We start from the raw sequence: 12,665 nt of genomic DNA, 5'->3' as shown, positions 1-12,665 counted from the left end.
TCACTGCAGGATTTTTTATTCTTTTTCCAGGTTATTACAAATTCTCAGGCATTTCACTGAGACCCTTCCCTGTCTAAACCAAATCCTGGCTACAGCTGTCCACTCTGCCTATGGCCACTGGGATGTCAGGAGAGGCTGATCCCTTCCCCAGCCCCAACCAGTACAGCAAGGCCCCTCTAGAAACCAGCCTATGTTGCATTACAGGCCAGTTCAGCTCTTCTGGATGCTCCCAAGGGTGGAGGTTGTCACGCTGTATCTTAAGGAGAACCTTGAATGTATAGAAGTCAACTATGGTGATTGTGGAAGCCCTATCAAATGCCTCTGGGTCAAGATCAGAGGGGTCATCTCCAAGGGGGATGTTGCAGTAGGCATCTGCTACTGACCTCCAAACCAAGACGATAAGGCCAACAAAGCAATATTTGGGTCATTTAAGCAAGCTTCGGGTCAACAGAACCTGGTTCTTATGAATGACTTCAACTACTCAGACATCTGTTGCAAGAACAGTGCAGTTCCTGGAATGCGCAGAGGACTGCTTCCTCATACAAATGTTAGATGTGCCAACCAGGAATGAGGCACTGCTGGACTTGCTACTCACAAACCAAGAAAACCTGCTTTGTAATATCCCAGTTAGTGATAGCCTTGGCTGCAGTGACCACAATATTGTGGAGTTTGGGATCCTGCTGAGCACACTGAAGGCTAGTACTAAGACAAAGGTCTTAGATTTTAGAAGAGCAAACTTCAGCTTGTTCAGAGCTCAGTTGGGAAGGATTTTGTGGGAAGCTTCCATGGAGGATAAAGGAGCTAGCAAGTGCTGGGAGTTTTTCAAGAACACTTTCCTGGAAGCACAAAAACAGTTCACCCGCTTTAAAGGTAAGGGAAGTAGACAGAGCAAAAGACCCCCTTGGCTTAACTGAGAGCTTCTGAGTCTGCTCAAAACCAAAAGAAAAGCATACCAGAGATGGAAAAGCGGATGAATACCTATTGAGAACTACAAGGGCATTGCCAAGGCATGCAGAGATGCAGTTGGAAAAACAAAAGCTCAGCTCAAATTGAAATTGGCCAGAGATGTCAAAAACTACAAGAAAGTGTTCTTCAGGTATGTAAACAACAAGCAGAAACAGAAGGAAAATATTGGCCCACTGTTAAACAGGAGAGGTGAATTAGTCACCAACAACGCTGAAAAGGCAGGTTCTCAATACTTTCTTCACCTCTGTCTTTACCGGCACTGTTCGGCCTTGGGAACAAAAATCCAGGTTGATGCAAACACAGACCCACCATCAGTGAAGGAAGAGTCAGTATGTGAACTGTTACAGGAGCTTGACCCCTACAAATCGATGGGCCCTGACAATGTCCACCCAAGGGTGTTAAGAGAGCTCACTGGTGTCGTTGAGAGGATGGTCTCCATAGTCTTTGAGAAATCATGGAGATTGGGGGACATCCCAGAAGACTGGAAGAAGGCTAATGTCACCCCCATTTACAAGAAGGTCTTAGAGGAGGATCCAGGAAATTATAGGCCCATCAGTCTTACTTCAGTCCCTGGCAAAATTATGGCACAAATCCTCCTGGGGGCTATCACAACTCAAATGAAGCACATTATTGGGAAAAGCCAGCACAGATTCACCAAGGGCAAATCGTGCTTGACAAAGCTGATCGCCTTCTATGACAAAGTAACCTGCTTGGTTGATGTGGGGAGAGCGGTGGACATTGTCTACCTGGATTTTTCCAAGGCTTTTGATACGGTTTCCCACAGCCTCCTCCTAGAGAAACTGATGCGTTACAGTCTAGACACGTGGTCTGTGCGGTGGGTGGGGAACTGCTGGCAGGGCACACTCAGAGGGTGGTGGTAAATAGCTCCTTTTCAAACTGGCAACCTGTCACAAGCGGGGTACCCCAGGGACTGATATTGGGCCCAACGCTGTTTAATATCTTCATAAGTGGTCTGGATGACGGGATCAAGTGTACCTTCACGAAGTTTGCCAATGATACAAAACTGAGTGGGGAAGTGGACACTTCAGAAGGGAGAGCCACCCTGCAGGAAGACCTGGATAGGCTGGAAGAGTGGGCTAACGGGAATTTTACGAAGCTCAACAAAGACAAACATAAGATCTGGCACCTGGGAAGATAATCCAGGAGTGCCGCACAGGCTGGGATCTACCCAGCTGGGGAGCAGCTCTGTGAAAGGGACGTGGGGGTCCTTGTGGACAAGCTCAATATGAGTGAACAGTGTGCTGCTGCAGCGAAGAAAGCAAACAAGGTGCTGGGTTGCATCAACAAGGGCATCACCAGCAGAGATAAAGAAGTCATTATCCCACTCTACTCAGCAGTTGTCAGGCCACACCTGGAATACTGTGTTCAGTTTTGGTCCCCGCTATACATAAAAGATGTGGACAGGCTGGATAGATGTGGCCCCAGAGAAGGGCCACAAAAATGATCCAAGGACTGGGAAGCCTGCCGTATGAGGAAAGGCTGAGAGAACTGCGTTCGTTCAGCCTTGAGAAAAGAAGGCTTAGGGCAGATGTTATTAGTATGTTCCAGTATTTGAAGGGTGGCTACAAAGAAGATGGAGACTCCTTTTTTACAAGGAGTCACATGGAAAAGACAAGGAATAATGGGTACAAGTTACTCCTGGGGAGATTCCGATTGGACACAAGAGGAAAATTTGTCCTAATGAGAACAATCAGCCATTGGAATAATCTCCCCAGGGAAATGGTGGATTCCCCAACATTGGACACTTTTAAGATTCGGCTGGACAGGGTGCTGGGCCATCGTGTCTAGACCATGCTTGTGCCAAGAAACATTGGACCTGATGGTATTCTACCAGACTGGTATTATATGATTCATATGATTCTATGATTCCCTGCCTTTGCAAACATCTTTGCTGGCTCAGTAGACAGCTTAGTTCTTGCTGTGTTTGGACAGTGATTAAACCATGGGTGGTTTGGACAGTCAGTTTGGACCACAAGCTCCTACATCCTTGCCCAGGTATATACAAACAGAGCAGCTGCTCAGGGGGATGTCATAGGGTCCTTCAGGTGCCCAGAAAGGTGAGGCAGAGCAGGTTGCAGAGGCTGAGAACAGGCACCCAGGTAACACCCAGCAGTGGAGCTGCCCTGGCCCTGGCCCATCTCCGCTTACAGCAGCACAGCAGCAGTGTGGAAATCAGCAAGCCGAGGCTGGGATGGGAGGTTAGTGCTAACTAGTTTGGTGCCAATGAGTCAGTTATCCAGCAGCTGATGATGGACATCTCCATAATGAGGTGGTTTTGCTGTGGTTTGTCTGCATTAGGAGCATCCCACGGATGCATTGGTGGGACACTGCCCAAGATGGCACATGGCCCAAGACACAGGGGGTGGGGAAGATGAGGATGCCCCGTGCATCCATCTGTGCCACACATGGCAGTTTTCATGCGTAAGCACCAGCTGATGCACGTGCTGCTCTGTGCTTAGTGAAAGGCCATGGCACATGGTGCATGAGGGGTTTACAATGCCTGTCACACGAGTGGTTTAAAAATGTCTAGGGTGAGAAACTACTAATGTCAGTGGCATCTGCAGTGTAGGTGTGTTTTATAGATTGCTTTACAGAGAGTTGATTTCTTTGCCCAACTGAATTTCAGAGGAGTCAGCACTAGCCTGGTTGGAAGTGCCATAGCACTGGTCTGGGGAGGTCCCTTGCTGGATTTTTTTATGCACTGCAAGAGCCAGCCAGAGCTGGTCAGTGAAACCCAGCCACCAGGAACAACCCAGCACAGGACGAGGAAGTGATTCACTTGATGTTTTAGCCAACCTTTGTGTTGAAAAAGCAAACAACACATTGGCTATATCCACAAGCACTCCCCTGGCTAGGCACACAGGTCAGATGCCCTGTAGAGCAGGTTTGCTGGGGTTTCTAAGGTACCACCGAAACAGACTCCGATAACCTTGAGACAACCACAAGTAGCACACTGCCAGTCTCTCTGGGCATCTATTCCTTCCTCCTGCCCTCTGAGTTTGCAAATGCTTGAATTAAATGCGACCCGAGGGCATGTCTGTATCAAGATCTTTGTGCTGTGTGCCTGCTCCAGCCTGTGGAGACCCGCAGCAAGGTGCCTGTGGGTCTGTGGGGACTGCAAGGTTGCCTTGGCAGCCTCCCTGTGTCCACTGGCATTCCTGGGCAGAAAACAATTGGACCCAGAGCACATTCGGGACAGTCACTCCCCTTACCCAGCCTGTATCTACTCAGTCTGGCTACACAGAGGCCATGGGAGACCATGCTGAAAGCTTTGCTGAAGTGAACGTTCTCCCGTCATCCACACGGCCAGTTATCTCATCTCATAAGGCACTCAGGTTGGTCAGGTACAATGTGCCCTTTGTAAATCCCTGCTGGTTGTTCCCTTCTCGTCCTTCAGGTGCTTGGTAGTGATTGCCAGGAGGATTTGCTCAATCACCTTCCCAGGGACAGAGGTGACGTTGGGCAGGCTGTAGTTCACCAAGCCCTCTTTCTCGCCCTGCTCAAAGTTATGTGTGATGTTTGCCTTCTCCCACTCATCAGGAACCTCCTGATTGCGATGATCTTCCAAAGAGATTAGAGAGGATCCTTGCCATGGCATCAGCCACCAGCCTCAGCATCCTTGAGCGCATCCCACCTGGTCCTATGGGGTTGTGGTCGCATGCCCTAAGTCAGCCTGCCTCTAGGGTGGGTAATGCTTCACCGCTGCAGACGCTGCTGCTAGGACCAGGGAGGCTTGAGGGCAAACCTCTGCAATAACAACAAGTCAAAGAAGGCCTTGAGTACCTCGGCTGCTCTGGGTCTGTGGTCACCAGGACCAGGGACCTGAGAGGGTTGAGGGCCTTACTGGCCAGCAAGAGCCCGGCTGCAGGAAGCCCCTGCTATGTCACCAGTGCCCGTGGGCACTGCCTCCTGAGCCAGCATCTCCTGGAGCTGCATGGGGTGTAGGGATCCAGGGTGCTGTGAGTCACCCTCTCTGCTAGAAGGAATTTGCTTCTATTTCACCCCTGGAAACCTGCTGCACTTAATAAATTCAATCTTTGAAATCTGCTGCACTTAATAAATTAAATCTCAATAAATTCTGGTTTCCTTCCTCATTCCAGCTTGGCTCAGCCCCACTATGACCTAACTGGTACGCTGGGGCTTTCCAGAGGTGTAAGCTCATGGGTATCAAAACCTGCCACATCCACCCAGCGCTGCCAGTGCCTGGATTTCCTGCGGGTGTGAGACCTCGTGGGTGCCCTGTGTGGGAGGGCTCTGATGCTTTCTGCAAGCTGTCTGCAGCTGCAATAGCTCCTTTCATTTTCATTTTTCTCGGTGCTGGGAACTGTGCAGGTCCACGCGTGGCACCAGAAGCCTGTATGGTGCAGGGGCTCTGGGTCTCTGTCTGCGGTAGCAGCCTCCAAAAAGAGCCACGGCTGCGCAGGCTGGAGCACAGAGCCCATTAACAACAGTGCGGGAAACCCAGGCAGTGTCCAGTCTCGCCGCTGGTAACTGCTCCGGTGAGTGCAACAAGAGGAGTGATGGCTCCATGGCTGCAGAGCAGGGAGGGCCGGTGCAGGGTTGGCATCGATTTGGGAGTGGGGTGGCCAACCAGGCTCTGACTTTGCTGAGCCCGTTTAGGCACGGGGTGGGGGCGGGGGGGGCAGCCCTGAGGTGGCCTGTGCAGCAGACAAGGGAACCTCCCCAGAAGTGGCTGCATTTCAGCAGCATGCAAAGGAAGGGTTGGCTCTGTTGTGTGCTTTGGGGTGCTCAGTGCTGGATGTGCATGTGTGGGCGCTGAGGACAACAATTGCTGCTGACCCCCCCTCTCTGCCACAGATGTCTCAGGAACCACAGCGGCTGAGCCACCCCACTGCCTTGCTTATCCCTAAGGCCCGGGGAGGGCGAGCACAGCATGCCGTGTACCTGCTCCTGGCTCTGTGCGCTGCAGCACTGTACCTTGCCGGGGAGCCTCTTGTGCCCAGCGCCCGCAGCCTCATCTCCCACTTCACGGCCCTGCAGATCGGGGTGCTGCTCAAGGGCACCTGCTATCTGGCCGAGGAGATCTTCCACCTCCAGTCCAGGTGAGCCAGCATGGGGGAGGCCGTCTCCCGGGCTCCTGGGGCCACCCTGGGGCTATGGGTATAGCAGCCTCTGGGTGTTGGGAGGGATCTGCTCCTTGTTTCTACCCACACGCATGCCCTCTGTGGCAATGCTCTGCTGTGCCCCTCCAGCACACACTGCTCTTCATCAGCCTTGTGTCTTTCTCAGCTCCTCCTCCTCCTCTCCCTTCTGCCTGCCCAGGTCCCCCGTATGTCTATGGACCTCTCCCTCTCCTCTCTCTGGTAGCTCCCTAGTGTACCCTTTACCTGGGGAGCAGACCTCAGCCCCCAGCCTTCCCCCACCACCCAGTGCCAGAGGGCAAGGGCTGTTGGAGATAATCTCCCCTTGCTGCCTAGGGCAACATTGCATCTGCTCCCCTCTGAGACCCATGGGTGCTGCAAGAGCCCTGTCGTAGTTTAACCCCAGCTAGCAACGAAGCACCACGCAGCCGCTCACTCACCCCCCCCTTGGTGGGATGGGGGAGAGAATCGGAAGGGTAAAAGGGAGAAAACTTGTGGGTTGAGATAAGAAGAGTTTAATAATTGAAGTAAAATAAAAATAGAACAGCTAAATAGGTAAAGCAAAAGCTGCGCATGCAAACAAAGCAAAACAAGGAATTAATTCACTACTTCCCATGGGCAGGCAGGTGTTCGGCCATCCCCAGGAAAGCAGGGCTCCATCACACATAACGGTTACTTGGCAAGACAAACGCCGTCATGCCGAATGTCCCCCATTCCTTCTTCTTCCTGCAGCTTATAGACTGAGCATGACGCCATACGGTATGGAATAGCCCTTTGGCCAGTCTGGGTCAGCCCCGCTGGCTGTGCCCCCTCCCAGCCCCCCCCCCCCCCCCCCCCCCCGTGCACCCAGCAGAGCAGGGGAAGCTGAAAAGCCCTTGACCAGTGTGAGCACTACTCAGCAACTATTTAGCAACAGCTTAGCACTACTTAGCAAGAACCAAAGCATCAGTGTATCATCAACATTGTTCTCATCCTAAACCCAAAACACAGCGCCATACCGGTTACCAAGAAGAAAATTAATTCTATCCCAGCTGAAACCAGGACAAGCCCCAAGCCATCTCCTGGCTGGGGGCACCTGGGGTGCGCTGAGCAAGGTCCCACAGGGCTCCCTGGCTCCGTACTGCTCTGGAAGGTCAGCAGCACTGGCAGGGAGGTGGGAGCATCCCCTGTCCAGTGCCCTGCGGGCTGCAGATGGGGAGGGCGGGCGGGCAGCCACCAGTCTGTCTCCTGTCTCCTTCTCCCACCCAGGCACCACGGCAGCTTCTGGAGGGCCCTGAGCGCCTGCTTCCCCCTGCGCTGGCATGGTCTTATCCTGCTCGTCTGTGGCTCAGCATATGTGGCTCTTCTTGATGGAGATGGGCAGCCTCTCGGCCTCCACCTTGGCCTGGCCAGCCTGTGCCAGCTCCTCATCCTCGCTCTGGGGCTCCACGTAAGGCATTAAGACCTCTAGCCTGGCCAGGCATCCCAGGGAGCACGGCAGCCCCAAGCAGTTGTGAGGGCACATGGCCCGACTCTGCGTGGCCCCTGCATGTACAGCCCACCCGCACGCAGCCCCGCGGCAGGAGAAACGCTCTCGTTAGCTCAACCCCAAAGAGCTGATCTCCTCAGCCCCATACTGGCACATGTGCCAGCAGGAAAGCCAGGCTGCCTTTTAATGAGCACAGCCGCCCCAGGTGCTGGCAGCAGCCCTGCTGCAGCCAGAGCCCTGCTGACACAAAAAATGGGTATTTTTAAATCTATCAATCAAGGTGATGCTTGGGGGAAAAGGGTAGCCTGTGTGGTCTCTAAAGTGTTAATTATCAGGCATGCTGTGGGTGGCAGAGCCAAGCTCCAGCTACCTCTGCAGCATTGGGTGTGCTCTGCTTTACCCCAGCAGAGCTGGAAAGGGAGAGAGGTCACACAGGCTACAGAAAGGTGCTGTGCGGAGGGCAGCCGTCAGGTGCCTGTGGGGTTTCATCACCCATTTCCACCTAAATGAACACGCAGAGCTGGCAGGGGCCACCGGTGGCCCTGGAAATCCCACCATCAGGCGCTGGGATGTCTCCTCCCAGATGCTGGAAGCACTGGGCTGGTGCACAAGTTGCACTGGGACATGCAATCCCAATGGAGGATGAAGCCAGAAACGTGTTTGGCTCACTCCGGCATCAGCTTCCTCATCTTCAGGGGCTGTGTGAGCCATCAAGGACTCTTGGCCCCACTACCCGATGTGGTGGTGGAAGGGGGCAGCAGGGTTGCTCACTCTCCAGATCTTTGGAGAGGGTGGCTGCTCTCCAATCCCTGTAGAGAACCAACTATTGCAAAAGAGCCCAGGTGGCTGCTTTCATCACCACTGGTCTGTCTTTCCTTCCCTTCGCAGAAGCCCTCAGCGGTGGAAATGTCTGAGATGTCTGAGAGGTCCAAGCAGAATGTCGCTCATGGGCTTGCCTGGTCTTATTACGTTGGGTACCTAAAAATAGTCCTGCCACGTACGTAGCTGTTTCCCTGCATTATCATGCCTACAGATAGAAATAGCTCCTAATAACAATCCTCCCACTTCTACAGTGTTAGCAGGGAAATGGGGAGCAAGGTAGAAAGCAGCTGTACTCACGCCAGGCACCTCTGCCCGATGCTCTTTTCGACCAGGGGTGAAAAAGTCGATGGAGGAATTCAGCAGAGCCAACCCCAACATGCTGGCACGCAGGGAGACCTGGAAGCTCCACATCTTGGTCCCTCTGAGCTGTGATGTATATGATGACCTGGAGAAAGCTGACAGCAATATCCAGTACCTGACGGACCTCCCTGAAACCACTCTGACCCGAGCTGGCACCAAAAAAAGAGTCTACAAACACAGCCTCTATGCAATCAGGGATGAAGACAACAAGGTATACTGACTGCAGCATCGGGAAAGCAGTCGGCATGCATCAGCCCAAAGGTCTTCCTTGCCTCAGATCCCATCCCAGAAGTGGCCACAAGGGCAGGACAGTGTCCCCTCTCCTATTAGATACTCCCAGCTTTCAGCAGGCTTCCACAAGACGGAGAGGTCCCATCCGTGCCGGCCATCTGCACCCCTTCTTCCTGGCTGCCTCCTTCCAGGCTCAGCCCTTTCAGGGATGCTGGGCTAACTTACCCCTCCTGGAGTTGATTTAAGTCTGGAAAACAGCAGAAAACTGAGCAGAAAAAAGCAGATGTGGGGTCCAGAGCATCACTTCCAATAGGATGAATGAATATTTCCTTTTGTTGTGAAGAGGTGCTTGAAAATGTCTGTGTGGGTCATTATATAATTTGACTCTCTCCCCTTCCCCCAGTCACCTCTTTTTCAGGCTGATGAGCCCTGAATCCCTCCACCTCACATTGCATTCACCTCCTTCCACATCTCCAGGCAGACAGGCCTCTGCCCCTGCACCCTTGGAGGTGGGAACACACTGGTCCTGCTGGCATGGCCGCGGATGAGCGATGCTTCTCACGTGGGTCTCCCTAATTTGCCATTTGATGGTGGCTGAGCACTGAGCTGCTGCTTTTAAAGTCCTGCCTGCAGGGACTCCAGAGCCTCTTTCAAGGCCCTGCTCCTGGGGAAGTACTGTCAGCATTGGGTTTTTCCTGCTATGAGGCACACACCGATGCTGTGTTTCATCTGCCAGTCTCCTGCTGAGTCACTCAGCACCAAGTGATCTCCAGCAGCTCTGCAGCCTGGACCTGCCCTGAGCTGCTGCATGTCATCAGTAAAATCTGTCCCTCAGCTTTCTGCCCCGTTGCTGGTGAACGCGTGCATGGCAGCAATGCTAGCTCCCATCCTTGGCACCTGCTCCGACTCACTGTGGCAACTGCCCTCCAAGGCTGGTAGCTCTTCCTGCTACTCCGCGTTTACCCAGAGATTCCATCCCTCTTCCTTCTAATACACTTTATTAAACTTTCCAGTTTGCCCAGTATAAGACTTACTGGTAACCCTGCTTCTCCTTGGGATTTTTATGGCCTAAACAAATCTCTCCTCATTTGTTTGACCAGCCTCCTTCTAGCTTGCATTCACCTTGCCAGTGTTTATCCTCTTCTCCCTTCTCCTACTCTCCATTAGGATGCTCAGATTTCCCCTTCTCTAGCAGAAAAGCCACCAAGAAAGTGTGATCAGACATGGGCAAGGAAGGGGTCTCCACGGATTTTCCCTCCATGGGAAAATCCCCAGGCTGTGGCTTGGGAGTGCTGCCAAAGCCAGTGGCTGCACCCTGGGGCCCTGAAGGAGGGAGGCAGCTTCCTGAGCGCCTGGGGCGCGGCCATACCTGCCTCTCTGCCAGGCCAGTTGCTCTTTCCCTGCTCAACACAGGGCAGGAGCCCTGTCCTGGGGGCCCAGCACACAGCACCAGTGCAGGGCAGGCCATGGAGCTGCCGAGGGGTCTCAAGGGCTCTGCCCAGCACCAGGGTCCCCCGGCAGCCCTTTGCCAGGCGCTTGGTCCTCCTGCCCCCATGTCTTTTTCTTCCATCCCTGCAGCTCTGGCACTGCGCAGTGGAGTATGCCACACCGCTGCAGTCCCTCTACGCCATGTCCCAGGATGAGTGTGCTGCCTTCAGCCGGGAGGACCGCCTGGAGCAGGCCAAGCTTTTCTACAGGACATTGGAGGAGATCCTGAAAGGCTCCAAGGAGTGTGCGGGTACCTACCGGCTCATTGTGTACGAGGGTGAGTGAGGAGGGGAAGAGGGCAGGGGTGCCCAGCACAGTGGCTGTGCTCCCCGAGCCCCTTGAGTGACCTCGGATCAGGGCAAACAAGGGGAAGCAGGCAGGATCCATGTAGTGCTTGGCTGATATCCCCACTCACACGGCCATGGGGGTCCCTGCCGCGGTGGGAGGAAGGGGCTGCTTCCCAACACAGAAGGACTCCTTGCTGTGGGTCTCAGAGGAGTGGGAAGGATGCTGGCAGAGCTGGTCCCTGTTGAAGTCCCCAGAGGCACCTGAGACAAGCAGTCTTCCGCTGGGGCAGCAAGAATGCTCCCTCAACAATTGAATATAACAGCGGGCTTCCAGGGGAAGGAGCAGCTCCCTTCGCTACTGATGTTCCTGGGAGAAATGGCTGGGGCTGTCAAGCCCTCCCCAGCACTGAGATGGGTGTTGGTGTGTGTGCTGGCTCAGTGGCATTCCTCCTGATAGGGGACGAGAAGGAGGGAGGCTATCCCTTCTTCCTTTTAATTTCCCTTCTCCTCACCCCTGCCAGAGCAGCAGGGCTTGAAAACAGCTTGCTGCTTCTTGCTGAAATGAATCTCATCATTGTTTTTCAGAGGAAATTCAGCGCTTCCCCTGATGGGGAGAAGCATTTCTATCAAGTGATATAGTTCCCATCACAACAAGCACTACTAGGAAACCAGCACATACCACCTGTATTTTCCTCTTCTTCCTGCACTTCGTGGTTTATTTTCTTTCTTCTGGCATGCTGAAAGGGGGAAGAACTGTATTTTGACTTCTCAGGAAATTCCATATACTTTGAGGCATCCCCCAGAGACTCTGCTCTGCTCCCTGCCCAGACCCCTGCCTCGGGCCAGACCAGTGAAGGTGAGTTTTGTCTTTCTTCTGTTCCAGAATCAGGTGAAGCAGAAACTCACTCCTTGTCCAGAGACATCCTCTGGCACCTCCGGCAGCAGTGTCACGAGGAGTACACCGTGTACGAGGGGAATCAGCCGCACAACCCGTCCACGACCCTCCACTCAACAGAGCTCAACCTCCAGATAAGTGAGTCAGACCTGCCGCAGCCTCTGCGAAGCGACTGTTTCTAAAGCAGCGGTGCTGCCCAGCCCCGTGCCGCCACCCTGGGTCTCGGTCCCCCTTCCCCAAGCCCCTTCCTCTCGCAGCAAGTGTCGCCCATGGCAGCAATCCCCAATCTCCTACAGGAACTGCCCACCAAAACCTCCTGTGCATCATGTTTTCTGGAAACAGCTGACTCAAACCACAGTCCTGTGACATACTTCCCATTTTCTATGTTATGTATATCTCATGTATTAATCTGTGGGTCGGGTTTTTTTAATCTGCTTTGAATAATATCATATAAACCATTTTCCTCTGGAGTTAAGTTGCATTATCCTGAATCTTGGGCACGATGTGCAGTCGGCCCTTGGACATCCTGTGGTGTTGGACAGGGCTTTGGAAATCCCAGCAATGCCTGTGTATGTGTGTGCTGGGTCCAACACATCCAGCCAGTGTGGCCTGGCTAATCTGATGGCTTCTGCAGGCACAAGGAGTATGTGGACTTCCAGGGTACCCTCCAGCCTGGTGGCCCCACTGTGCAGTCACACATGAACATCTTCACCTTCCACTCACTCGGGATGTGGAGGCAGAAGAGGAGGTCAGCCCTGGGGAACTCTGACATTCGGTAGTCCCACAGTGCAAGAAACCTCCCTGCCTTTGCTTCATCCGGTAATTTCGTGCTGAGAGCCATCTGCAGTGCCTGCTGATACCCTTCATGCCCACATTCCTCCCAAGCACTCCGCAGAAGTCTTTCTCCAGCCCCAAAGGACGTGCCAGACCCCCTGGAGCTCTGGGAAAGGGGCAGGGTGCAGTCCTGGGACAACTTGCATGGGGGTTTTGGTGCAAGACATCACATGTTGGGCTGCTCGTCCCTC

The 12,665-nt window shown here is 53.5% G+C and overlaps 1 protein-coding gene across 1 annotated transcript; it reads left to right on the top strand.

Moving 5' to 3' along the window:
• Positions 1-5,805: 5,805 nt before the first annotated feature.
• Positions 5,806-11,822, top strand: STING1 (stimulator of interferon response cGAMP interactor 1; the record flags this gene model as incomplete). The annotated part of the gene is made up of 6 exons (XM_082324058.1): positions 5,806-6,050; positions 7,338-7,518; positions 8,446-8,554; positions 8,712-8,950; positions 10,549-10,735; positions 11,629-11,822. The coding sequence occupies 6 exons, from the start codon at positions 5,806-5,808 to the stop codon at positions 11,820-11,822; spliced, it is 1,155 nt and encodes a 384-aa protein (XP_082180184.1).
• Between the last annotated feature and the right edge of the window lie 843 nt (positions 11,823-12,665).

The sequence above is a fragment of the Platalea leucorodia genome (genome assembly GCF_965183815.1).
Source record: "Platalea leucorodia genome assembly, chromosome: 11".
In the NCBI taxonomy this organism is placed as follows: Eukaryota; Metazoa; Chordata; class Aves; order Pelecaniformes; family Threskiornithidae; genus Platalea; species Platalea leucorodia.
Note: the sequence above shows the minus strand (reverse complement) of the source record. Positions and strands in the feature narration are given on the sequence as shown.